Source organism: Chiloscyllium plagiosum, chromosome 39 (assembly GCF_004010195.1).
Source record: "Chiloscyllium plagiosum isolate BGI_BamShark_2017 chromosome 39, ASM401019v2, whole genome shotgun sequence".
In the NCBI taxonomy this organism is placed as follows: Eukaryota; Metazoa; Chordata; class Chondrichthyes; order Orectolobiformes; family Hemiscylliidae; genus Chiloscyllium; species Chiloscyllium plagiosum.
The window spans coordinates 10,861,321-10,889,199 of record NC_057748.1 but is presented as its reverse complement, the minus strand read 5'-3'; the positions used below and the strand labels follow the sequence as shown (position 1 = coordinate 10,889,199).

The following is a 27,879-nucleotide window of genomic DNA, read 5'->3' as shown; positions in this document are numbered from 1 at the left end:
CTTAGAAACCACTGCTCGGAATTATTGACACTGTAGATATCATAAAGTTCAACACAGTAGATTAAACACATCATGAAAGGCAACAATGCAACTGTGATTTCAAAATAGAATTAGACATTCGCAAAAATAAGAACTGTAGTCCTGTGTGAGTTATGCACCACAATCTCTTGTGTTCATTGGAGTGGTTCCAAATGACATAGGTGAGAGAACCTCTCCACAAAGGTACACATACGCGCGCACCCAATTTGCCCAACACACTCCCCCCTCAAAACGTAACCATGCCTGTCAGAATTAATTCACCCACGTATGAGTGAGGAGTTGCTCAGCTAGCTCATTGGTTGATGTGATGGACAGATTCCTTAAAACTACTTTATTCTTGGAAAATTATCTTCCTGAGACTGTAGAGTCAGTCGAAGATCACTGAGGAAATCAGGGAAGTTTAGAGTGAGAAAACCTAGATGGATTATGAACCTGGCCTGTTTCACAGATCACAAATTGTGCTTAGTGTGAAAACCCATATGCAGCATGTTTTACTTAAGAAATCGCAGAGCAGCTTAACACACTGGTTTCTGAATAGATATGTATCAATATATGGCTTGGCGCATACTACATCTTGAACATTCTGCCCAATCTCAACAGTAAGATCTTGCTGAGATATTTGTATCATCGATAGTCACAGGTGAGGTGCCGGAAGACTGGAGGTTGGCTAACGTGGTACCACTGTTTAAGAAAGGTAGTAAGGACAAGCCAGGGAACTATAGACCAGTGAGCCTGACGTTGGTGGTGGGCAAGCTGTTGGAGGGGATCCTGAGGGACAGGATGTACATGTATTTGGAAAGGCAAAGTCTGATTAGGGATAGTCAGCATAGCTTTGTGCATGAGAAATCATGTCTCTCAAACTTGATTGAGTTTTTTGAGGAAGTAACAAAGAGGATTGATGAGGGCAGAGCGGTAGATGTGATCTATATGCACTTCAGTAAGGCGTTCAACAAGGTTACCTGTGGGAGACTGGTTAGCAAGGTTAGATCTCACTGAATACAGGGTGAACTAGCCATTTGGATATAGAATTGGCTCAAAGGTAGAAGACAGACGGTGGTGGTGGAGGGTTGTTTATCAGATTGGAGGCCTGTGACCAGTGGAGTGCCGCAAGGATCGGTGCTGGGTCCTCTACTTTTTGTCATTTACATAAATGATTTGGATGCGAGCATACAGTTAGTAAGTTTGCACATGACACCAAAATAGGAGGTGTAGTGGACAGCGAAGAGGGTTATCTTGGATTACAACAGGATCTTGACCAGATGGGCCAATAGGCTGAGAAGTGGCAGATGGAGCCTAATTTAGATAAATGCAAGGTACTGCATTTTGGGAAAGCAAATCTTAGCAGGGCTTCTATACCTTTTAATGGTAAGGTCCTAGGGAGTGTTGCTGAACAAAGAGACTTTGGAGTGCAGATTCATAGCTCCTTGAGAGTGGAGTCGCAGGTAGATAGGGTAGTGAAGAAGGCGTTTGGTATGCTTTTCTTTATTGGTCAGTATTGAGTACAAGAGTTGGGAGGTCTTGTTGCGGCTGTAAAAGGACATTGGTTAGGCCACTGTTGGAATATTGTGTGCAATTCTGGTCTCCTTCCAATCGGAAAGATGTTGTGAAACTTGAAAGGGTTCAGAAAAGATTTACAAGGGTTGGAGGATTTGAGTAGAGGGAGAAGCTGAACCGGCTGGGGCTGTCTTCTCTGGAGCGTTGGAGGCTGAGGGGTGATCTTATAGAGGTTTATAAAATCATGAAGAGCATGGTTAGGATAAATAGGCAAAGTCTTTTCCCTGGGGTGGGGGAGTCCAGAACTAGAGGACATAGGTTTAGGGTGAGAGAGGAAAGATATAAAAGAGACCTAAGGGGCAACTTTTTCACACAGAGAGGGTGGTACGTGTATGGAATGAGCTGCCAGAGGAAGTGGTGGAGGTTAGTACAATTGCAACATTTAAAAGGCATCTGGATGGGTATATGAATAGGAAAGGTTTGGAGGGATATGGGCCAGGTGCTGGCATGTGGGACTAGATTGGGTTGGGATATCTAGTTGGCATGAACGGGTTGGACCGAAGGGTCTGTTTCCATGCTGTACGTCTCTATGACTATGACTTTAGTCATTGAGGTGTAGCTAAGGAAGAGCCGCAAGGCTGATGCCCCACCTTGCGAGTTACAGTAGTACAAAAGGCTATGAACAAATTGGGCTCTTCAGCCAGAAAAAGAAAAATTTGAGAGGTGTTCTTGTCCACTTAGAGGGAAATTAAGATAATTACTTTAAATAGAGTTGGAGGTGGAGTCAGAGGTTTTGTTTAATAAACAGTACATTGAAGACTGGTGTGAGGGAAGTTTATGTAGTAATGTACGAATTGGCCTCCTAACTAGAGTGGTGGAAGCAAAAACTAATCATTTAACCAGTATCCATGATGGTGAGTTGATAGGCATTAGAGTAAGAAGGAAAAAGTTGAATGGGATTCTTCAATGAGTCAGTACACTCTGCTGAATGGCCTCTTGTGCTGCAACATGAAATTTCATATTGCAATCATTTCTTTAACATTGTATGTCAGTATTGATTGATTGAAATATTGCCCCAGTTGTTTTTAAATGAAAGTGTTTTAGTCTCAGGATTTATGAAATCATTGTTTACTTTGAATTGTTTCTACATTGGGTGAAACAAAAGGTTGCTTTTGATCACTTTTGTTCTGACTTGATCTGAGATTTTATGCAGCATAGGAAGGCACTCCTAGAGTTGGAGATTCTGTCTTCGCTTAACACAGTTCCCAGATTTTGTTTGTACTCTCAGACGTTGACATTGAGATTTGCTGTACACTCTTCCCCCTTTATTCTTTGCAGCATCTAAATCCATGGATCAGATACTTCTCTCCAGTACTAAAACTCAGCCTTGGGATTTTAATTATTGCTTTTTGATCTGATTTTTGCAATTTCTGTAGGGGTTCAGCTGAACAGAAATGTTTCGAGTCAGTTTTGGTGAAGTTGTTTCTCTCACCTAATGAAGTAATCAAAACAGGCATGGCAAGCTTTGCATTGGAAAGTTTTAGATCAGCAGTAAAGCGTAGTATATTTGTTCTAATATTGAAAAGGTGCTGTATAATGCGAGAGAAAAATTGTTAAAATACTTGTCTTTATCCCCGTTTTCCAAAAAAATGAATGCAAAGGAATTTAGTACTTGTGCCAAGTATCAGGAAAGAACTGTTGATTTACTAAGTGTCTTTTAAATTCTCAATGTCTCAAAGCACTTCTCGACCAACAGTAATCAGTTTGTTTTAGACAAGCACAGCGATTTGCATGCAAGAATTAGCTAATCTTTGGAAAATGTTGGATAGAATACCAGCATAACTCCCCAATTTTCAAAGATTACTGTTTAGAGGGATATGGGTTAAGAGCTGTAACTGGGACTGGATTAATTTAGGATACCTGGTCGGCATGAATGAGTTGGACCAAAGGGTCTGTTTCTGTGCTTTATATCTCTGATTGTAAGTCATCGTAGGAACATTCTAGAGTACTGAACTATTAGTGCTGAAGCCCCTGAAGTGTGGCAATGCTTGAATCGAAAATACTTTTATAATATTCAGACTTAACCAGGATTATCCAGTTATTCACTTTAGACAATGGTCTGTATTTTCACAGATGGTGGTTGAACAATCAGGTCTGTAATCTTTGCAAAACTTTCCCTGACTTGCACTAAAGCCATGTACCCCAGATAGAAACCACTTCAGTGCAAAAACAGTAATGTTTTCCAGCGAGATAAGAAAATGTTACATTTTGCATGTTGTCAGTTGTCGCTATATCTTCATAAGCCAGCCAGTCTTGTGATTGTATTCAAAGGTTGAATATCTCATTTGAAATAAATCTTTTTAAATGTCAACGATACCACAGTTTGTTGGTACTTCAGTGTTTGGAGGTGATAGTGTGCAAGACGGTAGCTTTTCTCATATAATAAAGCTGAAGACGCAAGTTGACTTTTGCCCTGACTTTCCACCCTTTTCACCTTTGCTGTGCCGAAGCTAGTCAGTTTGAGTAACAGCAGCCTTCTCTGATCTTGTCGTGTTTTCTTTATAAGTAAGTATAGTTAAGGAGCCATTTCAGTGGCTGTGGAGTAGATTCATTAGCCACAGAGTTTATAGTAAAAGACCACAGTGTCATGCAACTGAAACAATATATTGAACAAACCTAGATTGCTGTTAAATCTTTCGTCTTTTAGGATGGGTTGCAGGTTTCAATTATCCTTTTTCGAATCTTTCCTGCTTTCTTGCATTTCTGCAGAAGCGTGATGTCTGTGTCAATATGCATGATCTTCTTGGATATCCTCTCCACTTTGAGCCAGCAGTGGTATCGATGGTAGCCATGATGTGGAGGTGTTGGTGTTGGACTGGGACCTATAACCCATTCTAAAAGATGAAAGACTTAACAGCAATCCTAGATTTGTTCAGTATATTGCTTCAGTTGCATGACACTGTGGTCTTTTGCTATAAACTCTGTGTCTTATGATCCTGCTCCACAGCTACCTGATGAAGGAGCAGTGCTCCAAAAGGTAGTACTTCCAGATAAACCTATTGGACTATAACTTGATGTTGTGTGATTTTTAACTGATTTATGTCATGTGTTTCTAAATGCTTCACTATTTGAATTTTTTTTAATAGCCTGTAATATTTCCCCATAGAAGATGTGAAGGTAACAGACTTAGTTACCTTTTTCTTTTGTCTCCCTCCCTTTTTGAAGTAAGGGTATTACATTGGTAGTTTTCCAATTCTCTGGGTCTTTTCCAGAATCCAAAGATTCTTGAAAGCTTAGTAATAGGCCTCACAGTATCTCTGTAGCTACTTCTTTTGAAATCTTAGAATGCAACCCATCAAGTCTAGGGAACTTACCAGCCTTTAGCCCCATAAGGTTTCCCAGTACATTTTTTTTTTGTTCAGTCCTTTTGGTCCTTTGATTTTTTTTTAATATAGCATTCTTTTGGAATGCTATTAGTGTTATATACCATGAAGACTGATGCAAAATATTCATTCAATTCTTCTTGTCGTTTCCTCATTCCCGATCTTATTTCCTCAGGCTCATTACAGAATGAGCCTATGTTCATTTTGGCCATTTTTATATATTTAAAGAAGCTCTTATCTGTGTTTTTGTTTTACTTGCTAGTTTGCCCTTGAAGCATATTGATACTTTTAGGCCATCTTTGTTGGCTTTTAAAATTTTCTCAACGCTATGGTTTGCCACTGCTCTTTGCTACATCATATGTTTTTGTTTCAGTTTGTTACTGCCCTTAACTTCCTTGGTTTACCTCCTTCCTAGAATCCTTCTGCCTCACTAAACTATATCTTTCCTGTGAATCATATGCTATTTTCTTAGATGTCTGCCATTGTTCTTCAACCATCTTTTTTGCTAAACTCCTTTTCCAATCCGCTGCAGCCAACTATGCCCTCAACCCAATGTAATCACTCTGGTGTAAGTACAATTATTTTTAATTGTTTCTCTCTTTCAAACTGAATACTAAATTTCTCCTTGTTGTGGTCCATAGGGGATATTTTATGAGATCATTTTATTAGGCCTGCCTAATTACATGTCACCGTATCCAAAATAGCCTGAACTTTGGTTGAATCCACTGCATTTTGTTCTAAGAAACTGTCTTCATATATGCTCGATGAATTCTTTCTCATGGCTTCCTATTTGATCTACAAGATTTAAGTCACCCATAATTATTATACTGCCTTTTCAATGTCATAATTATCTCCTGATGTATTCTCTCTTTCCCAGCAGAACTGCTACTGGCGGGGGGCCTATAGATTGTTCCTACCAATGTCTTAATTTCCCACTTAGTTCTCACCCCTCTCCCCGCCCCAACATGGGTTCTACATCATCCAGTCCAAGATCATTTCTTACAATTGTGTCTCATACTAACAAAGCTACCCCACAACCCATCCCTTCTACCAGTACTTCTGAAAAGTCGTATACCTCTAAATATTTAATTTTTTAGCTTTGATCTCCTTGCAACCATGTCTCTATTGGCTAGAAGGTTATACCCACTAACCTTTACTTGTGCCATCATTTTAATTCTATTGTATTGAATACCATGTGCATTTAAGAGCACCCGTTTTGCCCTTTTGCCACTTTTGGCCCTATTTGCTGCTTGTCTTTATGCATGTATAAATTGTTGCTTCTTACTCATTCTAGGAATCATTATCAAAATAGTTGCCCTGCAATGCTGCCATATCCTTTTGCTTTGTGAACCTATGGATCCCCCCTCCTGAATCCTCCCCTCCAATTTGTTTAAATTACTCTCTACAGCCGCAAGTATTCCATTCACCAGGGCACCAGACCTAGCACTTTTCAAGTGAAGCCCATTTAACCTGAACAGATGCCTGCTGTCCCAGTACTAGTGTTCCAATAACATTAAACCCATTTTTCCCTCAGCAGACTTAAAGCTATACATTTAATGTATTTCCTTTATTTACCATATGTCAGCTGGGCTTTGACTCGGGTCATATTCCCAAGATTATTACCTTGGAAGTCCTGCTTTGTAGTTTGTCTCCTAACTGTTCAGTCTTTCAGCAAAACCTTTTTTTCCAGTCCTATCAATATCATTCATATCTATTTGGATGATGACAACCGAACTCCTCCCCTTCTAATCCAAATTCCTCTAAGGTCTTGAGGATATGAGCGTAACTTTGGCATTGATTAGGTCCCCTACAGTGTGGAAACAGGCCCTTTGGACCAACCAGTCCACACCGACCCTCCGAAGAGTAATTGTTCTCCCACTTGAATGGTTCTTCGGATCACTGTGTCATGGTCAGATTGCTCACCCTCTCTGCAGTCCTCATGGCTGGAAACACCTCACCTGTTGGACAGTTGCAGAGACAGGGTCCTTGAGACCTATTCCTTGGGTCTCCATGTCTTCCTGACCTACGTTTGCAGTCCTGTCCTTAATCACAGACCATTGTTGAATTACCTAATCTAAGGGTATGACTGCATCCTGGATCAAAATGTATAAGTAACTTTTCCCTTCCCTGATGTGACGAAATGTCAGCAGTTCGGACTTGAGCTCTTCAAGTTTGATCCAAAGTTTCTTAATCTACACACAGTTGCTACAGATGAATTCAACCTAGATTACCTCTGTGTCTAATATGTCACAGCAGCAAAACTTCACCCGATCTGCAATCATGATCATATTTTAACCTGATTATTAAATGAATCCATCTCTAGTATCCCTGTTCCTTACACTTGATTAATGCACGCTGAACAATTCAATGTATTTTTTTCATGCAGCAGTATCAATGTTATTTTAATATGATATTTTTAAGAAAAAGAGGGAAAAATAACTAGAGACCTAGCAGAAACTAAAGTCCTTACTTTAAAGACTAGTTTGCTGGGAAATAAGTTTACTCGCTGAACCATCTGGGAAATATACTTTAACATTTTAGATTGACTGCTTGCTTTAACTTGTATTAAAGAAACCATTCCAGGCATTTTCTCAAAATGGATCTATTTTCCACAATCATTCAAAATTCAAGTCCTCAAAGTGGTGTTAAACATGAAGTGTCTTCATAACAAAGTCAAAGAAATTTTGTGATAGTAATTTTCCAGGCCTAGAGCTGACTGGATCATGATAGCAAGATTCATCATCTGGAATTTATAGTAATCTGTGTTTATTTTGTTTCCAACACAGATAAAGCCACAAATCCTTTAAATCGAGAACTGGAATGGAACTACATTCAAGAATTTTGTGACCAGCTGAACAAGGAATTGGAAGGGTAGGTACTTCATGAAAATCAGCACAATTGTACAAACAGCACTGCACCCATTTGTTGAATCAGTTATACAAATATTTACCGTGACCAACAACAAACCCTGGCTTTTGTGTATCTTATCTTTTGGTGGTTGAAGATCTAACTGAAATTGGCTGATCTGAGTCAATGAAAAATTTCAAGTCTTGTCAGGGAGCCTGAAAAATGAAAATTGTGTTGAAGGATATACAGGATGACCCCAGAAGTTGAAGTAATTGTAGAACTGTAGGCACAGATATAGCTTCAAATTTGCACAGTTATTCAAGGTTAGGTTTACAATGCATTTGTGACGGTGACCTCATTTGGCACACATTGCCATCCACAAAACATACTGGACATTAAGATGGGATTGGACTTGTTTATGTTGAATCTTCACGTTTGAACCCAGTCGCCAAGTAGTTGCTAAAGGTGAAGGAGGCAGCTAGTACTAGTGAAAACATACCTGTGAAGGGATTTGAGAGATTCTGGGAATCGCAGCTAAACAAACTGGTTGAGATAAGAACTGATAACAATCGAGATTAGATTGGATGGGTGGATGAAGATAAAAGGGAATAGACATGGATAAGTTCATTTAGACCATAGGGCTGCATTATTTTGATTATTCAAAAATGTACCTGTGGATTGTTTTCTTCAATTCATTCACTGGATGAGGGCATAACTGGCTGGGCCAGCATTCATTGCCCATCCCTAATTGCACAGAGGGCAGTTCAGAGTCAACTACATTGCAGAGGGTCTGGACACTCCTGTAGGTCAGACTGGGTAAGGATACCAGTTTCCTTCCCTAAAGGACATTAGTGAACCAAATGGGTCTTTCCAACAATTGACAGTGGACTCATAGTCACAATTAGACTCTTAATTCCAGAGATTTCTGTTATTGACTTCAAATTCCACCATCTGCCAAGGTGGGCTTTGAGCCCGGGTTCCCAGAACATTGTTTGGTCTCTGGATTAACAAACCAGTGATAATATCACTAGGTTAGGATTGCTTATTCACAGTAATGTCACAACTATATGAACTTGCATCTTGTTTAATGTTCTGTTTTGTAGAGTGACATGCATAATGCTGAATCATTCTTACACTTCTCTTCCTTTAGACCTCAGCTTGCCACAAGATTTCTGGCACATAAGATCCAATCTCCCCAGGAATGGGAAGCTATTCAGGCCTTGACAGTAAGATTTACTGTAACTCTTTGTCTGAAGCCTTTATGCTGTTAAATAATCTTGATGGATATAGATATTATTTAAGGGATATGCTGATAGTGTGGGCAAGTGGCATTGAATCTAGATGATCAGCCATGTTTTTTTTCTAATTGAATGGTAGAGCATGCTTAATGGGCTGAATGATCTACTTCAAAGTTTGTGCGAAGATTTGTAGCTCGGGTGCTCGTTGTTGTGTTTCTGTTCGCCGAGCTGGAAGTTTTTGTTGCAAATGTTTCGTCCCCTGGCTAGGCGACATCATCAGTGCTTGGGAGCCTCCTGCGAAGCGCTTCTTTGATGTTTCCTCCGGTGTTTATAGTGGTCTGTCCCTGCCGCTTCCGGTTGTCAGTTTCAGCTGTCCGCCGTAGTGGTTGGTATATTGGGTCCAGGTCGATGTGTTTGTTGATGGAGTTTGTGGATGAATGCCATGCCTCTAGGAATTCCCTGGCTGTTCTCTGTTCCCTGACATGGCATTCATCCACAAACTCCATCAACAAACACCTCGACCTGGACCCAATATACCAACCACTACGGCGGACAGCTGAAACTGACAACCGGAAGCGGCAGGGACAGACCACTATAAACACCGGAGGAAACATCAAAGAAGCGCTTCGCAGGAGGCTCCCAAGCACTGATGATGTCGCCTAGCCAGGGGACGAAACGTTTGCAACAAAAACCTGAATGATCTACTTCTGCTCCTGTGTTCCTAAGTATTGAAGTCTGTAATCTATGATTTTTAATTTTTAAATTTTTTGCAGACTTTGTTTTAGCTGATGTTTTTTCAGTGCTTTTAAAAACGTTAAAAATACAGTTAAAAGTTTCACATTATTTTGGGAAAGGCTCCACCTTGGAGCCCAACACCATGTAGTTACAGTGAGGAGAATGGTAATGGACCACTCCTGTTTATATCTTGAGTATCCTGCAGGTTGATGCCACAATATAATAAGGGCAACTTTTAATTTTATTGGAATGTGAGCTTTGCTGGAAAGTCAAGCATTTGTTGTTCATCTTAAAATGGCCATCCTTTCCTAGCAATTGGGGATGGTCAGCAAATGCTGCTTTTTGTTAGCCAGACTCACATCCTATTAAAATAATTAAAAGTTGCCCTTTTGGTGACAGTCTGTTGGAGGCTGCCGCACCATCTGTAAAATGAAAACTATAAAATTCTACACAATTGATAAAATAAGAATCACTCCGCTGAGCTACTCATTGACATTTGCAGTTGGGGTCTGTCACCATCATGATGTGATAAGCATCGCTTTCGGTCCTAAATGTCAATCTTAAAATGTCACCAATTCAAAATTCAGAACCTACTGTGCACTTGGCTTGTGAGATTGTATTTTTCTTTATTATATTCATGGGACCTTCTGTTCAGCATTCAGCTATTAACTGGCATGAATTCACTTGCTAATCATTCCATCGTTATTATTTGAACATCTCATTGCAGATACACTGATTTCTGTAAGTCTGCAGGGTGAAACAAGAACATGAACTTAAAATTTTCTGTTTTAAGCAATCCCATTATGGCTGAGGTACGTTCTTTCTCCAAGCCATTCATACCAAATTGCCCTAGATTTGATCCTGTGTATTAGCTTTGTAAAATCAGGCAAGATTGCCCATCCTGATTGTTGCCCCAATCAAAAGTGCAAATACTGGACAAGAGCAGGAGATTACTTCATTGTAACACTGCCCACAATTAGAAAACCCACAGTATTAATGAACAAAAGTGGTATGTAAAACATGACCATGAGCATTAGATACCAAAAGGTGACTAATTCCCATGAAACCAGGTTCCAGTGTACAGCCAGTGGAGCTAATTTCTGTAGAGTTTTCTCCTCTCCATCCTCCGTAACTTGGCTGAAATTCCAACCAAATAACATTTTGCTTAAATTCCTGGGTTCCAACTGTTCTTCTGCCAAAGTTAACGTCAGATGGGAGGAAGATCTCTACAGAACCTCAGGAGAAGGAAGGAAGCATGTTATATTTTATTTCAAGAAGTAAAAGGGCAGTAAAGGGTAGATGAATGTATTTTTTAAAATTCATTTTATTCAGTGTCAAAGAAATTTAAATTTCTCAATTTTTGTTCAGGTCCTGGAGACATGTATGAAAAACTGTGGCAAGCGGTTTCATAATGAAGTAGGAAAATTCAGGTTTTTAAATGAATTAATCAAAGTGGTGTCACCCAAGGTAAGTCTCTATTGTAGGGGTTTCCATAATCTTTTAGCCTCATTGTACCATGATGGAAAATAGTTGACTTGCTTGCCATCTCATTCTCATGACTAAAATATAAAGTCTTTGTTTGAGCATAATGGGGACATTTGTAAAGCAAAGGAGAATGTACCTTGTACCATATGGCTGCAGGAACAAGGTCATAATAACATCATATGGAACTGGAGCCTGGGACTGTAGAGCTCCAAGTGAGATGTCCTCTTTTACCATCTGTATATTGTCTTCAATAAAGTCAGCTGCTGGTCACTCACAATTGTAGATTTCTCATTGCAATTGCAATAGCAATAGAGCTGACATTGTATGTTATTTTGCATGGAAGCTTGCTTGAGATATCCAAGTGTCTTCATTGGTGACTAATGCAGAGGACCCTGGAAACCTGTGTTAACAGCTCAGAAGAGTATGAAAAGATACTGAAATTAGGAGGGCCCCTCCAAAATGATGCAGGCGACCAAATTGGTAGTCTAGTCACATAATGCCTGTTTGGATTTGTCTTTTGAGAGAGAATAAAAATTTGAAAATTCTAAAGAACATGGTATTCAATGGTATCTTTCCTGCATATGACTTCCCAGGGAAATGGAGTAGCACTGAATGGATTCTTTATTGGTGGTTTGTACTGCTGGGTTTATCATGGGTAACATGCCAAGAATTCCAGAAAATGATTCAAAGAGCTAACGTTTCCATTTTACAGTGGGGCTGCTTCATTGCTTTACCGGTTGCAGAAAGATTGGAATGTCAGCATTGAAAAATGTTTGGGTTTAAAAGCTAGTCTCTTCAACAAATAAATGGAGTTTCCATATTGATGCATATAAGAATTTCCTTACTTACCTCCATGGGTTCTTCCTGCATTTAAATTTGCCTTTGAGTCGAAGCAATATAATGCATCCCTTACCTCAATGTGCCAGTTGAGAAATCTCCTACTGTCTGCTGCAAGCCCATTTTCACTGGTGAATATTTGCATTGGGCGATACCTATAATTCCATGCACTATAAGGTCGGCCTTATTGGCAACCTCGTAAACATGACCAGAGCCCCACTTGCCGTGCTTGGAAAATGTATTCAAAGTTTCAGCAACAAATGGAACTAGATGCTTCACATGCTGTTATGCATTAATTGCACTGGGGTTGATGTTCTGTCTGCTGCACATGAGTAATCTAGTACATGAAGTTCAGTTTATGATGCTTTCTGTGTAGGCCAAATGTCCCAACAACTTATAGATCATTATGAGGCAGCATGTTTAAAATAAGTACTGACCGTGCTCGACCAAACCTTGCATACCCAAACTAAAAGTAATCTCGAACCTTAAGTGTTGTCCAATCACAGAATCTCCTCTAACAATTCAGAAGTGCTAGCAGTAATACTAACAACCAAATCAAAATTATAATTTAGTCTCGTTTATGCTTGTCAGAAGCTGTACTTGTACTTATGCATATGCAGAAGCTGTGCTTTGCAAACAAATAATGTGAACACACATTACACATTTTCAACTAAGTAATAGCTTGGGGTTGACTATTTCCTGGTGCATTCTCAGCTAATTGATCAGCACCCTCCTCTCATGCTGTACAAATTGTTGTTCCCTTTTGAGATTTGTTATTCTTGTGATTCTGTCCCTGTGAATGTAAGACAATGAGCTTCAACAGCATGTCTTTTTTTCTCTCCAGCAGTGCTTGAATTCTTTATTGTTGAGTTGCATTATTAGTAATTCTAATTTGTGGTTAAGGAGTTTTTAACATTGTTTTTCCCATTAGTATCTTGGAACGCGAGCTTCTGAGAAAGTAAAAGCTAAAGTTTTAGAACTAATGTTCAGCTGGACAGTGGGTCTACCAGATGAGCTGAAGATCACAGAGGCCTATCACATGCTTAAAAAACAAGGTTTGTTCAATACTCTGCTATAAACTACTGCTGTTTCTGACAATATGTCCTGATCCTGAACTACACAATTCTATTGAATAACCACTTTCTGTACTGTAAAATTCTATGATTCTGTGTCAATCTGCACTATTATTCTAAAAGCTACTGTATCAGTACCTGTCCAAGTATGTATACTTCATTAAGATGCAATAAAGGTTTTCCAAAAACTCTTATGCTTCTTTGCAAGAGTAATACCAGAGCCAAGTAGTGATATCTATCAGAAATGATTGAACAGACTGGCGTTCTTAACTTTGCAAAAGTCAAAGCCAGAGGAGAGTCTGTTGGAGGCTTTTACCCTTATCAGAGAGTTTCTATGTGGAGAGACCACAACTAGTGATCCTAAGTATAAAATAGTTACTAATAAATCAAGAGAAGTTTCTTTACCCAGGGAAGGGTTAGAATTGTGGAATTCACTGCCACAAGCTTTAATTAAGGTGATTTGTGGGAGCAAATTTCAGAGGATGGACAAACAAAAGAGTGAGAAAGAATTGGAAGATTATGCTGCTAGAGTTAATGAAGAAGGGTGAGAGGAGACTCCTGGTAAGGATAAATATTAGATTGGGCCCGTTGACCAAATGACCTGTTTCTGTGCTGTATGCTCTATTCAGTTGTTCATTGCGAATGTGTCCAGCTTTGAGTTTGACTATTGATTGGCAGCACTAAATACTGTGGAATTCCAAGTTTGACGTGTTGTCAAGGTGAGCAGTTTTTGTCTACTTGGAGACTGTAGCCAAGGTTCAATTAGGTGAGGAATTGTCATTTTGTTTGGATCTCTTGCAGGTTGGATTTGGCCTCTTTTTTTTTTCTTGATTTAGAGAAGTCAGTATTTGCCCACGAGTCACCGTGACTCCCGCAAAAACTTTCCTTTTGAGCAGAAGTAAATGGCTGCAAACAGTCCCTAGTTAACACAGATTTTCACTGAAACATACAAATGTACAAATTAGGAGCCTAAGTAGGCTATTAACCCCTGAGCCTGCTGTGCTTTGCAATAAGGTCATGTTGAACTGACTGTGGATTTAGCTCCATTTCCTGATAACCCCTGATATTCTTGCACTCTTCTGTTAGTAATGAATCCATCTACCTCTGCCTTAAAAATAATCATTGACCTGGTCTTCACTGCTGTGTGGGGAAAGAGTTCCATGGAGTCGTAGAATTTTTACCTTGTGGAAATGGGTCCTTTGGCCCACCATGTTGATACAGGTCATCATCTGTTATTTTTAATCTCATTTCCCAGCACTTGGTCCGTAATCATGTATGCTATGGCATTTTAATTTCTTCAGCTTTCTTGAAAACTTCTGCCTCTACAACCATTTTAGGCAGTGAGTTCATTTTCTGGGTGAGTTTTTTTTTCCCTCAAATACTCTCTCAACCTCCTATTGCTTGCCTTAAAACTATTCACCTGGTTATTGACCTCTCCACTAAGGGGAAATTTTATCCCTATCTATGCCTGAACTCTGTGCATGTCAGTCAGGTCCCCCATTCAGCCTTCTCGGCTTTAAGGGAAATGACCCCAGCCTATCTAATCTCTCTTTAGAGGTGAATGTCCTCTACTTGTTCCCCTTAGCGGGGAATACAATACTCATCTCTCCACTAAACAGGCACTGTTTAATTTTAAACTGTGTCCACTAGTTTTAGTGTCTTCCATAAGAGGAAATGTGAAAGAGGCTTCATTTTTTTAAAACTGATTCCAGCAAATTGAATGCATAATGTAAATTTTAAAGGCAAGTGTTTTGAGTTGAAGACCAGTGATCAGTTGCTAATAAGTGTTGAATTTTTATTTTGAAACTTTTAAAAAATGCTTCATGTGGATTCTTTGCTTGCTATAAAGATAGAATCAGTTATTAATAAGAAGTAACTTGGTGAGAAAGAGATGAAGTACAAAGAGGCAGGTTATAATGGATTTGGGGAGAGTACTAGCAAGTTAATAAGCTGAAAATTCAAAGTTACTAAATCAGAGCTTCTCATGGCCCTGTTTTCACTGTGTTTCTCACATTGGCTGAGTTGTGTGGAAAGTGTTTTGCTGTTTGCCGTGAATTTTCTGTTTTAATATTTTACTGTACTGTTCCACAGGAATTATAAAACAGGATCCTGTATTACCTGATGATGAACCCCTTCCGCCACCCCCTCCACGCTCAAATGCCATGTTTGAAGATGAGGAAAAGTCTAAGGTATCTTGTCCCTGTCCCACTGTGTTGTTTGCAAGAACCAAAACTAAGGACACTGCTGAAGCCAACACTGTTCATGCTGTACTATTAAATTACTCTCTCAAATCTAAAAAGATGCATTTTAAAGAAATTACCTGCACGCTGAAAAATGTAATTAAAGGGAACATTTAATCTTCAGGTCATGTCGCGATAGAGAAGAGGAGCTAGTTTTGGACCATGATAATTCATGTCATTCATTTTAAAGTGTGAATTCTATATTTTGTTTGAGTAGATAAAAGTGCTCAAAATACACAAGGATGCAGGTAAAGTATTCCTGAGAGTCCCCACATTGCCTGTAAAAATTCAATAACGCGGGTGGGTGCTTGAAAGGCTCAGCAGGTCTGACAGCATCTGTGTAGAGAAATCAGAGTTAAAGTTCCAGGTTCAGTAACCCTTTCTCAGAACTAATGGTGGCTAGGAATAAGGTTAGGAAGCATCACTGGACCCAAAACATTAACTTTGATTTCTCTCCACAAATGCTGCCAGATCTGCTGAGCCTTTCCAGCAATTTCTAACTTTGTTTCTGATTTTCAACATCCGTATTTTTTTCAGTTTTTATCATAGGGGAAAAGCCAGCTGTGATTGGATGATCAAGGTGAATTTAGTGTTAAAAATGCTTGTAGTTCCAAGGGCTGTTAGTGGAGTGGTAGTGTCCTTACCTCTGGTCAAGAAGGACTGGGTTCAAATACCATCTGCTTCAGAGGTGTCAAATGTATCTGAGCAGGCAGATTAAAAGCACTTTCAAGCAGTTCCAAAGGCTCGTTGCAATGGTAATGTCCCTGTCTCTCAGCCAGAAGGATTGGGTTCAAATCCTATCTGCTCCAGAGATGTTTCGTAACAGCTCTGAACAGTGTTGTTTCAAAAATATCTGTACTACTGTGAATCTATGACTTGTCTACAGCTAACCTTGTTAAACAAACTGGGTATTTGGATGGAACACACCTGGCAGTATTGAGTGCCGTACTCTTTCTGCCCCTGGCGGACTGCGATTATGATCTGTACTTATATAAAATAAAAGCCAAGCTTTTCCCCCTTGGAGAGTTGATTTCTTGTCAGGGAAAGGTGAAATGTTATGTTTGTACTGCACTGTAGATTTACAATAAAACCTTTGCAGCTTAAACCGATATCAATATGTCAAATTATGAGTCAGGAGCAAGGGGTTGAGAAGGGGAAGAGGGGTCCACAAAGGGTGGAAAGGGTCTGAAAAGGATTGCAAAAGGCAGAAAAGATTTTTCAATTTTTCAGAAAAGGAATACATCCCTACAGGGAACAGGAAAACTGAGGTAGTAAATTCCTCACAATGTGGTATCTCTATATTAAAGTCCAGGTGCTACTCTTTGGGGAAATATATTGTGGTTCTAGTGTAATGAACACTGTCAATTGTAAAATTTAATATTGAACAGTTTTATTTCAGATAAATTTGCACTTTTTTGTTTTCACACACCTCAAGTGTTTTGCATACTATGAATTACTTGAAGTCCATTGCTGTGTTGGAGATGGTTTAGCTATAACCTCACTGATCCTCAGAATATATGATTAATGTCTTTTGTGAATAGAAATGTGTCAGTTATTTTTGCTTAAAAGCATTTATTGCTGACATGTGCCTGCCAATTTAAATGTTGTGGTATCAAGGATTCGTGGATTTAAGTTTAATGGATCAGTGATGATCAATGGAGATATTCATAAATTGTAATTATGTTTTGATGTGTAACAGTTTGGGATGCTGGCTGGAGTCATTGTAATATTGTTACATTTTTTTTAAAAGTTTGAAGAGTAACTTTGAAAAGTCATAAGCTTTTTAATATGTAGGCTAGTGGGAGCTAGTAGGCTAGCTTCCTGTTTTGGCTGAGTTCACCATGAAGGACTCTCCTTCTCAACCTGTCCCCTAACCTGAGGCATGGTGACTCTCGAGCTAAACTCACTACCAGTCGCCTCTCGCTAATCGGAGAGAAGCCCGATGCTCTGGTAGGACTAGGGCAACTTTAACTTTTTAGTGTTTGCATCTTGTTATTGTGAGACGATCAAGAACCTTTAATGTTAGAGCAGAACTACTGGTTTCTAGTGTCTGAATAACTTTTGTGTTTTAATTTCTATTACATGAGGTGCTATGATATTTCTGGTGTTTGAAGTTTTTGGAGTTTAAAAACTCCAATCTGAATCTTAAGATAAGATAATAGCTAGAATGACTCCCTAAAATCAGGTGGGATTTTTTTATCAAGAGTTGTGTTAAAGGAGCAGACATACTTATTCATTTTTCCAACTGTGTAAATAAGTAAGTTAGACATACATTTATCTGGTTCCTTTCACAACCTCCGAATGTCCCAAAGCGTGTTACAACCATCAAAGTACATTGGTTTATTGTTACTTTTGTTTAGTAAAACTTCATGTTTGCAAGCCAATTCGATTAACTGGTTGGGAGAATGGCCCGGTTTATATCTGTTGCTGTTGTAGTATTCATTACCATCACTAGATGGTATTGCACATTTATGTTTTCACATTAGCTCTCAAATAGTGCAGAGTATTAGTACGGTAGCACAGTTGCATGTGATATGTAAAATGCCTTTGAACCATTACAGGAAGAGAATTGGCAGAAGTTTTGCCTCTTGATTGATTTTTTTTTTAGTGCAATTTTTTGTTTTAGCTACTGGCCAGACTTCTGAAGAGCAGCCACCCAGAGGACCTCCGAGCTGCAAATAAATTAATCAAGGAGATGGTTCAAGAGGTGGGTCTTGTTGTCTACTTGGATGTGTCCAGTAAAAGTGTATACTAATATCTACATGTACTTTTCTGTATCTCCATTTTCACTTCTGTATCTCATAATGTGGAGGTGTTCATGCCAACAAATGAATTTTTGCCATCCCAAAGATGTCACGGCTGTACAGCTGTGTCATCAACAAATGTATAGCAGTAACTCATCAGAATGTCTTTGACAGCATCTCAAACCCACCGTCCGACAAATGGACAAGGGCAGTAGGTGAAGTGCCTTCTTGAGCCGCTGCAACCATTGTGATATGTGTAGACCCACTTCCTTCTTGGGGAGGAAATTCCAGGATCTTTGACCCTGCAATACTGAAGGAATAGTGATATTTTTCCAAGTCAAGATGGTGTGGAGCTTGTGTCTGCTGCCCTTGTCGTTCCAGACTTCTAATCTAAGGAGTCTTGGAGAATTTCTGCACTGTAAAGAGTACACATTACAACTGGACGTCAGTGGTAGAGAGAGTGGATGTTTGTGGATGTGGTGCCAATCTAGTGGGCTGTTTTGTCCTGAATGGTGTCAAGCTTCTGCAATGTTGCAGCTGCACTCATCCAGGCAAGTGGAGAGTATTTGATCACACTTGTGATTCGTGCCTTGTAGATGGTGTGCAGGTTTTGGGGGAGCCAAGAGACGCAAGATTTCTAGCCTCTAACCTAATCTTATAGCCATTCTATTTATATGGCTAATCCAGTTCAGTCTCCGGCCAACAATGATTCCAGAAACTGAATTGGAATAGTGATCTGATTAAAGTTCACCTCAGGGGTGTAAAACTACTGAACCAGTCAGGTCATTGCCCACCACCCCATCACCCTCATTTTCTGTTTTTTCTCATATTGCTAATAATTCAGTAAAAGTGTTCTACTTGTAGAAATAACGTTGTATTAAGAATGAGGTCTGTTCTTTAAACTCTTTAGGACCAGAAAAGAATGGAGAAGATTTCTAAAAGAGTGAATGCAATTGAAGAGGTGAACAACAATGTTAAACTTCTGAGTGAAATGCTGGAGAATTACAGCAAGAACGAAACTTCTGAGAGTAATGAAGAAATAATGAAGGTACATGTGGGACAAAAATATTTTTGTCAGGCTGTGATTATAATGTGTACATGTGTTTGTCAAAGTGAGTATCATCACATGTGGAAAATAAAACTTGCACCCAAATAATGTTTGAACCATTGAACCTGCTAGAACACTGGCTGCAACACCATTCATTGGTAAACCATCCCAGCAGTACATTTCCCACTTCCCAATACTGGTGCCAGTGCCCTGTGACCCCTCCAACCCACTTCTCCTGTGCGACCCCATCCGAGATAATTACCCTTTTGAGATTTGGCTTGTTAATTTTGTGCCAAATTCTTCATATTTACTATGCAGGGCCTCTTTCCTTATTCTCTCTATCTGGCTGGTGACTGCATGGACCATGATGACGGAAGCCCTTTCCTACTACAAATTCCTCTCCAGCCATGAGCATATGTCCGAAAAACTGGTACTGGCCAGGTTTTGTAACTTTACACATTAGGGATATACTGTATGGTTTTTGGGGTTATTAGATTGACATAACCCCATGTGAAAACATTGTTTCAATTTAACCTTGACAGCATGTGACCTTGTGCCTTCTCCAGACATAAGAGCCTTGCATGCAACAAGATACCTTAGACCAGTTCCCCTCAGAAGTAGGGAAGTATGTAAACAGCGGTTCAGTTGAGAGGGACCACATGTTACATAGTGCAAAGAGGTTCCCAGTTGTTGTTGTAAAATTATAACAACTTCACACTCACTGCACTATATCTGAGGCAGCGAGTGATGGATGACAGAATTGGAAATATGTCCTCTTCCTCTGAGCACAAAAATACACAAGTGCACATTAGTTTGTATCATTCCTCCGCATGTTGAAGTGTATAATTTACCAGCAAAGCAAAATGCCTTAGCCAGTTAGGAGCTCATGTTGGGAAGTCCCAGACTGCGTCCTTTTGAGAGGATTGAGGGTGTTATCATAGTGTTGTGCGCAAGTAGTTAAATGGAAAAATGCTGAAATGGGGAGAAGTATATCAGAGTTTATCCTATGTTGGTGCTTCCAGAACCATTACCGAGGAACTTGGATTCTCTAAAGATAAATGCGAGGTGCTGCTTTTTGGGAAAGAAAATCTTAGCAGGACTTATACACTTAATGGTAAAGTCCTAGGGAGTGTTGCTGAACAAAGAGACCTTGGAGTGCAGGTTCATAGCTCCTTGAAAGTGGAGTTGCAGATAGATAGGATACTGAAGAAGGTGTTTTGTATGCTTTCTTTTATTGGTCAGAGTATTGAGTACAGGAGTTTGGAGGTATATAAAAGAGACCTAAGGGGTACGTGTATGGAATGAGCTGCCAGAGGAAGTGGTGGAGGCTGGTACAATTGCAACATTTAGAGGCATTTGGATGGATATATGAATAGGAAGTGTTTGGAGGGATATGGGCCGGGTGCTGGCAGGTGGGACTAGATTGGGTTGGGATATCTGGTCGGCATGGACAGGTTGGACCAAAGGGTCTGTTTGCATGCTGTACGTCTCTATGACACTGACGGGGAGTATTTCATTCGGTTAATCAAATTCTGGATAATCAAATGCCGGATAACATTGTTTAGCCAAGCATCGGGACCTTGCGATCTTGCCGGATAATCTAATATTTGGATAATCGAATGCTGGATAATCGAGGTTCCTCTGTAATCAGTTTAGGATTATTAATGGCAAGAAGAGTTTGTCATCCCATTCCTGAAGAAGGGCTTATGCCCGAAACGTCGATTCTCCTCTAATATTTGGATAATCGAATGCTGGATAATCGAGGTTCCTCTGTAATCAGTTTAGGATTATTAATGGCAAGAAGAGTTTGTATCCCATTCCTGAAGAAGGGCTTATGCCCGAAACGTCGATTCTCCTGTTCCCTGGATGCTGCCTGACCTGCTGCGCTTTTCCAGCAACACATTTTCAGATCCCATCTGTCTAGACTGCAACAGGGATATCTCCGGCACAGCAGCTCCCATATCTCATCCTGACTCCACATGCTTCTAATTGCTTTTAACTTGAAGTTCCCTGAGATACATGGAGGATATTTGTTCATTTTCCTTAATTAAATTATTCTTTTGTGCATGTGCTCGCTGCAGGAATTGTACCAACGATGCGAAAAGATGAGGCCCACACTATTCAGACTGGCCAGTGACACTGAGGACAATGATGAGGCACTGGGTAAATTAATTGAGTAAATCTATTTAAATTTTATCTACCATATGCATTATTGTATGGATAATTCTGTTGGTTCTAGGCCAGAAATTGCACGACACAAGGTTATTGTCCAACAGGTTTATTTGAAATCCCAAGCTTTTGGAGCGCTACTCATTCGTCACCCCAGTCCAACACCAGTACCTTCACATCTTGGCTACCATCTATTAGTTTTAGTTCAGCAAATATCCAGTTATGTGAAATAGCTATAATTATTCTATTAAAATGAACTTCTGTTACACCATGTAGATGTGATGCATGTGGGAGAAGTGAGCTTGCTACATATAGGTGCAACATCTTTCCTGTGTTTACATACATGCGACACTATTGAAAAGAAATGAAAGCAAGAATTGACTTCTAACTGACCACACTTTGCTCCAATTAGACTTTGTGGCTGTGTAAACAAATTGCATGTCATATATGCACAGACGTACAGCAGATGTAACTCTAAAATAAAAGCACAATCTACTGGATTGTGCGAGAATCTGTTCAAATGGCTGGCATTATTTTAGAAACTTGAGCATATTTTCTGTTTCTGATGGAAAACACCTTTTGTATTTCTGTCATTTTCTCCTTGAGTTTTCTCATTTTTATTAGACTTGGCTATCCGTATCCAGCTAGAATTTATACTTGCTGCATGACTTTATGATCCCTCGGGAGATATGAACTGCAGGAAGTTAAGGAACAGTAGGTGCTGTAAGTGAACAGGTTGTGTTTAAAAAGTAAACTTTTTAGTTTATATGCTCATTTCCAACTTTGTTTTATTTTTGCCTTAGCTGAAATCCTTCAAGCAAATGACAACTTAACTCAGGTCATTAACTTGTATAAGAAGGTTGTGAAAGGAGAAGAAGTTAATGGGGTGATTGATCTGCCAAACATTAAAGGTATGTCATGTTATCTTGTACATTTCCCTTGACATGTAGTGCCAGATGTAGCAGAATGTAAAGCATGTAGATGTATCGGACAGTTTCACATTCAACTGCGTGTGTGTTATCTCACCTTTCTCAGCTTGTCGTGTGCAGCCCGTAATATTACTTGCATTTATAAAGCACTTTGTCTCTTCTCAAAGCATGTCTTCCACAGACAAACTCTTGAGGGTACTGTTGTACAGTTACTTGGCAGCCATCCTGAGTCAGAAATATCTCACAAGCAGCGATGACATGAATAGTCAAATAATTTGTTTTCAGTAGCTTTGACTGACAGAATGTTTTTAATATTCATAAACGAAACATGGGCATCACTGGCTAGGCCAGCATTTATTGTCCATCCCTAATTGCCCAGAGGGCAGTTAAGAGTCATTCACACTGCTGTGGGTCGGCAATCATGTGTAGGCTAGACCAAATGAGGACGGCAGATTTCCTTCTCTGAAGCATACTAGTGAACCAGATGGGTTCTTCCTGACAATCAACACTGGTTACGTGGTCATCATTAGACTATTAATTCCAAAGTCTTAATTGAGTCCAAATTCCACCATCTGCCATGTTGGGATTTGAACCCAGGTCCCCAGATCATTACTAGAGTCTCTAGATTAATAGTCAAGGCTGAAAAAGTCTCTTCCCCCTTTCCCAAGGATTCTTTTACAGCTCATCTGAACCAACAGAATAGTTCCTACTTTGGTCATTTGGTTGGACGACCAGTTAATAACATCAACAGCATGGTTTCGATGCCTGTACCGGCTGAAGTCAATGAAGGCCTTGCCTTCTCAACCTCTACTAAGATGTGGTGACATTCAGGCTAAAACTTGCCACAAAGTTGTCTCTCTCTAATGAGAGCTGATGGTCCTCTGCATTGTAGTTACTTTTGCTGATATCACATCTGATAGATGATACAACTGTTCCTTACACATTCACAAATTTAACAGCCTCTTCTATCAGATGAAATACGAGTATGGGACTTAAACACACAACTTCTGGCCTAGAGATCATACCGTGGCCAACTGAATCATCATTGATGTATCTGTATGGTAGTAACGTGACTTCACATCTGATCATTTCCTGGATTCGATGATATTGAGAGGAAGTCAACATGCCTCCAAATAACTGGGTTAAGATTCTGCTAAACTGATATGATCTATGTGCAGTGCATATGGACAGAAACTGATAAAGGTGCAAGACCCGGAGAAACTGCAAATGAGAAAACCAATTTGGAGAATCTTGGTTCAGTTTTTGGTAGTATGCGGTTCCATATCTAAATTGCCCACATTTCTACACCACGGCACACTCTCTGGACTCTTTTAATAATGGTTACTTTAGAAATGCTGGTGTTTCACTGGTACAATTGAGTCAGCTTTTGGAGATTTTAATCAAGATGCATAATTGGTTAAAATAGAAGAATTTTAAGTCCAAATTTAACAAGTCCTGAATGATTTATTGCATTTTGCTGGCCCTAGATAATTGTAACAACTGTTTTGCTACTTTTCTGACTGCAGCTTGTAACATACAATAATTGGGTTTTCCAGCATTTTGCAAGTACAGAATGTGGATAGTCTAGATTTAATCCGTGCCCAGTTTATTAACATCAAGAATATGACAACTGTGGAATAATCCATTGACTACTGGGTCAGTACACCACTATGTTTGAAACAGTATCCAACCAAAGGGAGGGAGCAGAGGCACATTATTGAGTAGCCTTATCTCCATCCCATGTTCGGTGGTTCCCAGTCACAGTGCAGCACTACTAAAATGTTCTGTCGCTTTGGAGCTTATTTGTGCTTTTATACCCCCAAAAAAAGCTCCATATAGGAATGAGTGAAGAATAATTTATTTTGTCTTTTTTTTAAATAAATTTAAACTAATTGATAACTAAATTGTCTTCATAGTGGGAGATGATTTTTTTTTAACTATAGTTCAGAAGACTTACATGCTTTGTGACTTAATGTGCTGTTAACTTTTTTTTTGTTATTTAGCCAGCAGTTCAGCTCTACTAGACCTGACGGGGTTGGACACTGGCTCAAATACTCCTTCCTATCCTGCTGTCCCTGCCAGTCAGACCTGGAATCCTGATCTGGCACAGGATCTAAGCAGCTCTGTATCATTACTAGACGATGAATTAATGTCATTAGGTGAGAATTATTTTTGCATTGCTTCTCTCCAAACGTGACATTTTAATATCCCCTTGTTAGCGTAACATTCTACTAACTGTAATTCCAGCATATTAACTGCTGAAACCCTTGTCTGTGCCTTTGTTACCTCCAGAATTGATTATTCCATTGGTTCCCTGATCTGTTCCACCTAAAGCTAAGCTCATGTAAAACTCAGCTGCCCCTATCTAATTTGTTTCAAGTTTTGCTCACTAGTCATCTGTCTGCTGACTTCAGTTTACTCCTGGCTCAAAATTAACACGTGAGAACTTTTTAAAATCCTCCTTGGATTTGACCCCCTCCCACTTTGTAACCACCTCTAGTCCACAAGCGTCTAAGCTCTCTCTCTCTGACCTGTCATCTACCAACCAGCAACTTTAACTGCTCCACTATTGGTGATCATGTTCTTAGCTACCTAGGCCCTAGCTTTCAGTACCTGTTGACTTCTTGTATATCATGTTCAAATTTTATTTGATTATGAATTTTGGAATGTCTTTTACTAGTTAAATGTGCTATATAAATGCAAGTTGTTCTTTGCTTGTGCGGTGTATAGGTTTGGTTTGATTTTAGAGAGTTTACCTTGTCCAGGATGTTATGCATTGGTGCTCAACTAAGTTAGTATTTTACTGTTGTAAGAGATTTGAACTTCAGTGAAGTAGATGGATGTTCATGTCTAGTAGTTAAATGCTGAGCTCCAATCAAAAAGTCCATAGCTTTAAGTCACTAGGCTATCTTGCCTTTTCAAACTTTCATTTACCACAGTTGTGAAAGTTTGGTTTTATTCCATATCAGAAGATTTGCTGATCACTAGTGGGATATTTGAATGAATTAACCATTTGTGGATTTGTTGATTAGAAACTGATTGGTGAGACGTCTGCTCAAAACTGGCCCGGTCTCTACTTGGTCTTTCAGAGAAGTGACTGAACAGCTCGCGGATGCCATGTGTTTCATCCCTGTTATGAATTGCTATGTTAGAATCTTTTGTTACAATTCTCTCCTCTTTTTCTCACTGAAGGGCTGAATGATCTAGTTCCTAATGCCGTACCTTCATCACAGTCTCTTGAATCAAGTAACTGGAATACATTTCAGGTAAGAAAATACAGGATATGGGTCTTGATATTGTATTTCATGTAACATTGAACTTACCATATGACATTTTAGAGAGTCATTGTCTTACAGTGAAGAAGAGATCCTTTGACCTAATCTGCACCAAAAACAGGATACCACTTGGACATTGTGAAGTTTCCTGCCTCTATTGCCCTCCCAGTGATGTCCCACCATCCCCTAGATGAAATACATTTTGCTCAAATTCCTTCCTGGCCTTCACCTTAAAAATTTGTTCCCTTGACATTGACCCTTGAACTAAAAAAAAGGTAGCAACTTGCCTTCTGAAGGAAGAAGGAAAATAACCTTTTCAGATTTGGTTCTGAATAATATTTGTTCACTAATTAGAATCAGTTAATTGTCTATCGTGGTAAGCCTAAATCTGTAAACCATTCACTGAAAAGCAAACCATATTGGAAAATTTAAGGCTTTGCTTTACTACAGCATAAAAGGTTCCTGCTCCCCAAATTCAGCGCATTGCAAGAGAGTTAGTTTTCCAAATGTTATGAATGGTTAGTCTTCAATCGAGGAAATCTAATGGCACAGTGGCTAGAGATCCTGTGTCTCAGCTGGAAGCTCCATGTTGAAACTCAACTCAAGACCATGGGAGATGCATTTAAAACACAGCCAGACAGTTGGGTATCAGCATATTAATCCTTCCAATATACCCTCCAGTGGGCAGTTTGAGCAGAGAAGTCTCCTGGTCAGCCATGCTTGATGTGGAGAGGCATCCCTCAAGCTGTCACCTCTGGTGACAGGCTTGTGACCTGTTCCAGGAAATTTGGTCACAAAACAGACTTTGTGCTTTGTCTCCCTGAAGAATGGAAAGAAGAACAAGCATCATTCCTTTTATGTGAACTTCTGTTCTTTATAACCATCAAAATAAAGATTAGGTAATTATTTTTAGAAAAGTATTCCAAAATTTATATATTTTGAAACTGTAGTTTCAGTTGTCAAACCAAATTTACTATGGCTTAAACTTTAAACGTTAGTGGTTTGTTTATAAAAAAGAGATTAATGAGATAAAAATTTTGGCATGCATGCTATAGAGCAGACTTTACAGTGAAGTACATAAATTACACTGAATTTACAACATGTCTCATCTATGCTGATGTTTATACTTCACACAAGTCTCGTCTCTGCACACTTAATTTTACTTTATCAGCATGACCTTTTACACCTATCTCACTCACTTATTTGATCCAATTTCTCTCTTAAGCGCATCTGTAGTTATCTCAGTTGTTCTAATTTCTCCTTTCTGGATAAGCAAGTTTATCTGAGTTCCCATTATTGCCTCTAGTTTTATACTTCGCTGATAGCATCTCCTCACCATTTATCATCATAAATTTTAAGACTTTGAGTAGGTCTCCTCTGTCTTCTGTTTTCTAGAGAAACGTGCCCCAGCCTTTCCAAACTTGTCTGTTGGTGCTAACCTCTTAATTTTGGGATAATTGTAAATTATTTGTAAACAATTGTAAATTGTTTTTGAACCTTCATCAATACTTCCTATGTTTTTTGTTTTTGTAATACATAAAAGACATGCTCACTTTCCATAACAAAAACACGTTTTATTTATCCCCACTAGTCCTCTGAGTCTGAAGAGCTGAGTGGCCCCGTAACCTCAGCAGAATCCAGCGTATTGTCCTCTGAATTGTTGAAGCCAGCAGCTTCGACAGCTGGCCAGCAAACTCCTGCCCCTGCCTGCGTGCCTGCATCCTCTGGGAGCAGAGCCTTGGATGACTTGGATATGTTGGGGAAAACCCTCCTTCAGCAGTCGTTGCCTCCAGGATCTCAACAGGTCAAATGGTAAGAGACTGTGGGCAGTGGAAGTACAAGTGCATTTTGAGCTAGCATTGTCATTGTGTTTTACCTAGTTGTGGGGAATGCAGCTCATCCAATGGTTCCCACCTCTGCCACCAGTAACAGCTGTGCGTCACTGTGTTGCCAGCAGTTCTTTTCGAGGAATAAGACAGTCATATAGTATATGAACTATTTTTTAAATGAAAAAAATCCAAAAGGTTATAGCTTGTAGTGGAACAAAGTTCTCAGAAGACAGGAAGAAGCCTGAAGGGTTTGGATCAGAGTGGTGCTGGAAAAGCACAGCAGGTCAGGCAGCATCCAAGGAGCAGGAAAATCGATGTTTGGGGCAAAAGTCATTCATCAGGAATAGAGGCAGGAAGCCTCCAGAGTGGAGAGATAAATGGGGGAGGTGGAGCTGGGGAGAAGGTAGCAAAGAGCCCAATAGTGTGAATGGGGATGGGAATGGAGGTGATAGGTCAGAGGGGAGGGTGGAGTGGATAGGTGGGAAGGGAGATTGGCAGGTAGGACAGGTCATGG

General features: G+C 39.6%; 1 protein-coding gene across 4 annotated transcripts in view; it reads left to right on the top strand.

The window, feature by feature from the left end:
* Positions 1-27,879, top strand: part of gga1 (golgi-associated, gamma adaptin ear containing, ARF binding protein 1) — a 119,577-nt gene that overhangs the window by 78,337 nt on the left and 13,361 nt on the right. For all 4 annotated transcript variants that reach the window (XM_043679760.1, XM_043679759.1, XM_043679761.1 and 1 more), the window contains 12 exons: positions 7,703-7,787; positions 8,914-8,989; positions 11,105-11,203; positions 12,990-13,113; positions 15,223-15,320; positions 17,998-18,078; positions 19,026-19,163; positions 21,245-21,326; positions 22,136-22,243; positions 24,265-24,420; positions 25,454-25,527; positions 27,128-27,348. In XM_043679760.1, coding sequence (XP_043535695.1) covers positions 7,703-7,787; positions 8,914-8,989; positions 11,105-11,203; positions 12,990-13,113; positions 15,223-15,320; positions 17,998-18,078; positions 19,026-19,163; positions 21,245-21,326; positions 22,136-22,243; positions 24,265-24,420; positions 25,454-25,527; positions 27,128-27,348 — 1,342 coding nt within the window. The remainder of the gene's footprint in view (positions 1-7,702; positions 7,788-8,913; positions 8,990-11,104; positions 11,204-12,989; positions 13,114-15,222; positions 15,321-17,997; positions 18,079-19,025; positions 19,164-21,244; positions 21,327-22,135; positions 22,244-24,264; positions 24,421-25,453; positions 25,528-27,127; positions 27,349-27,879) is intronic.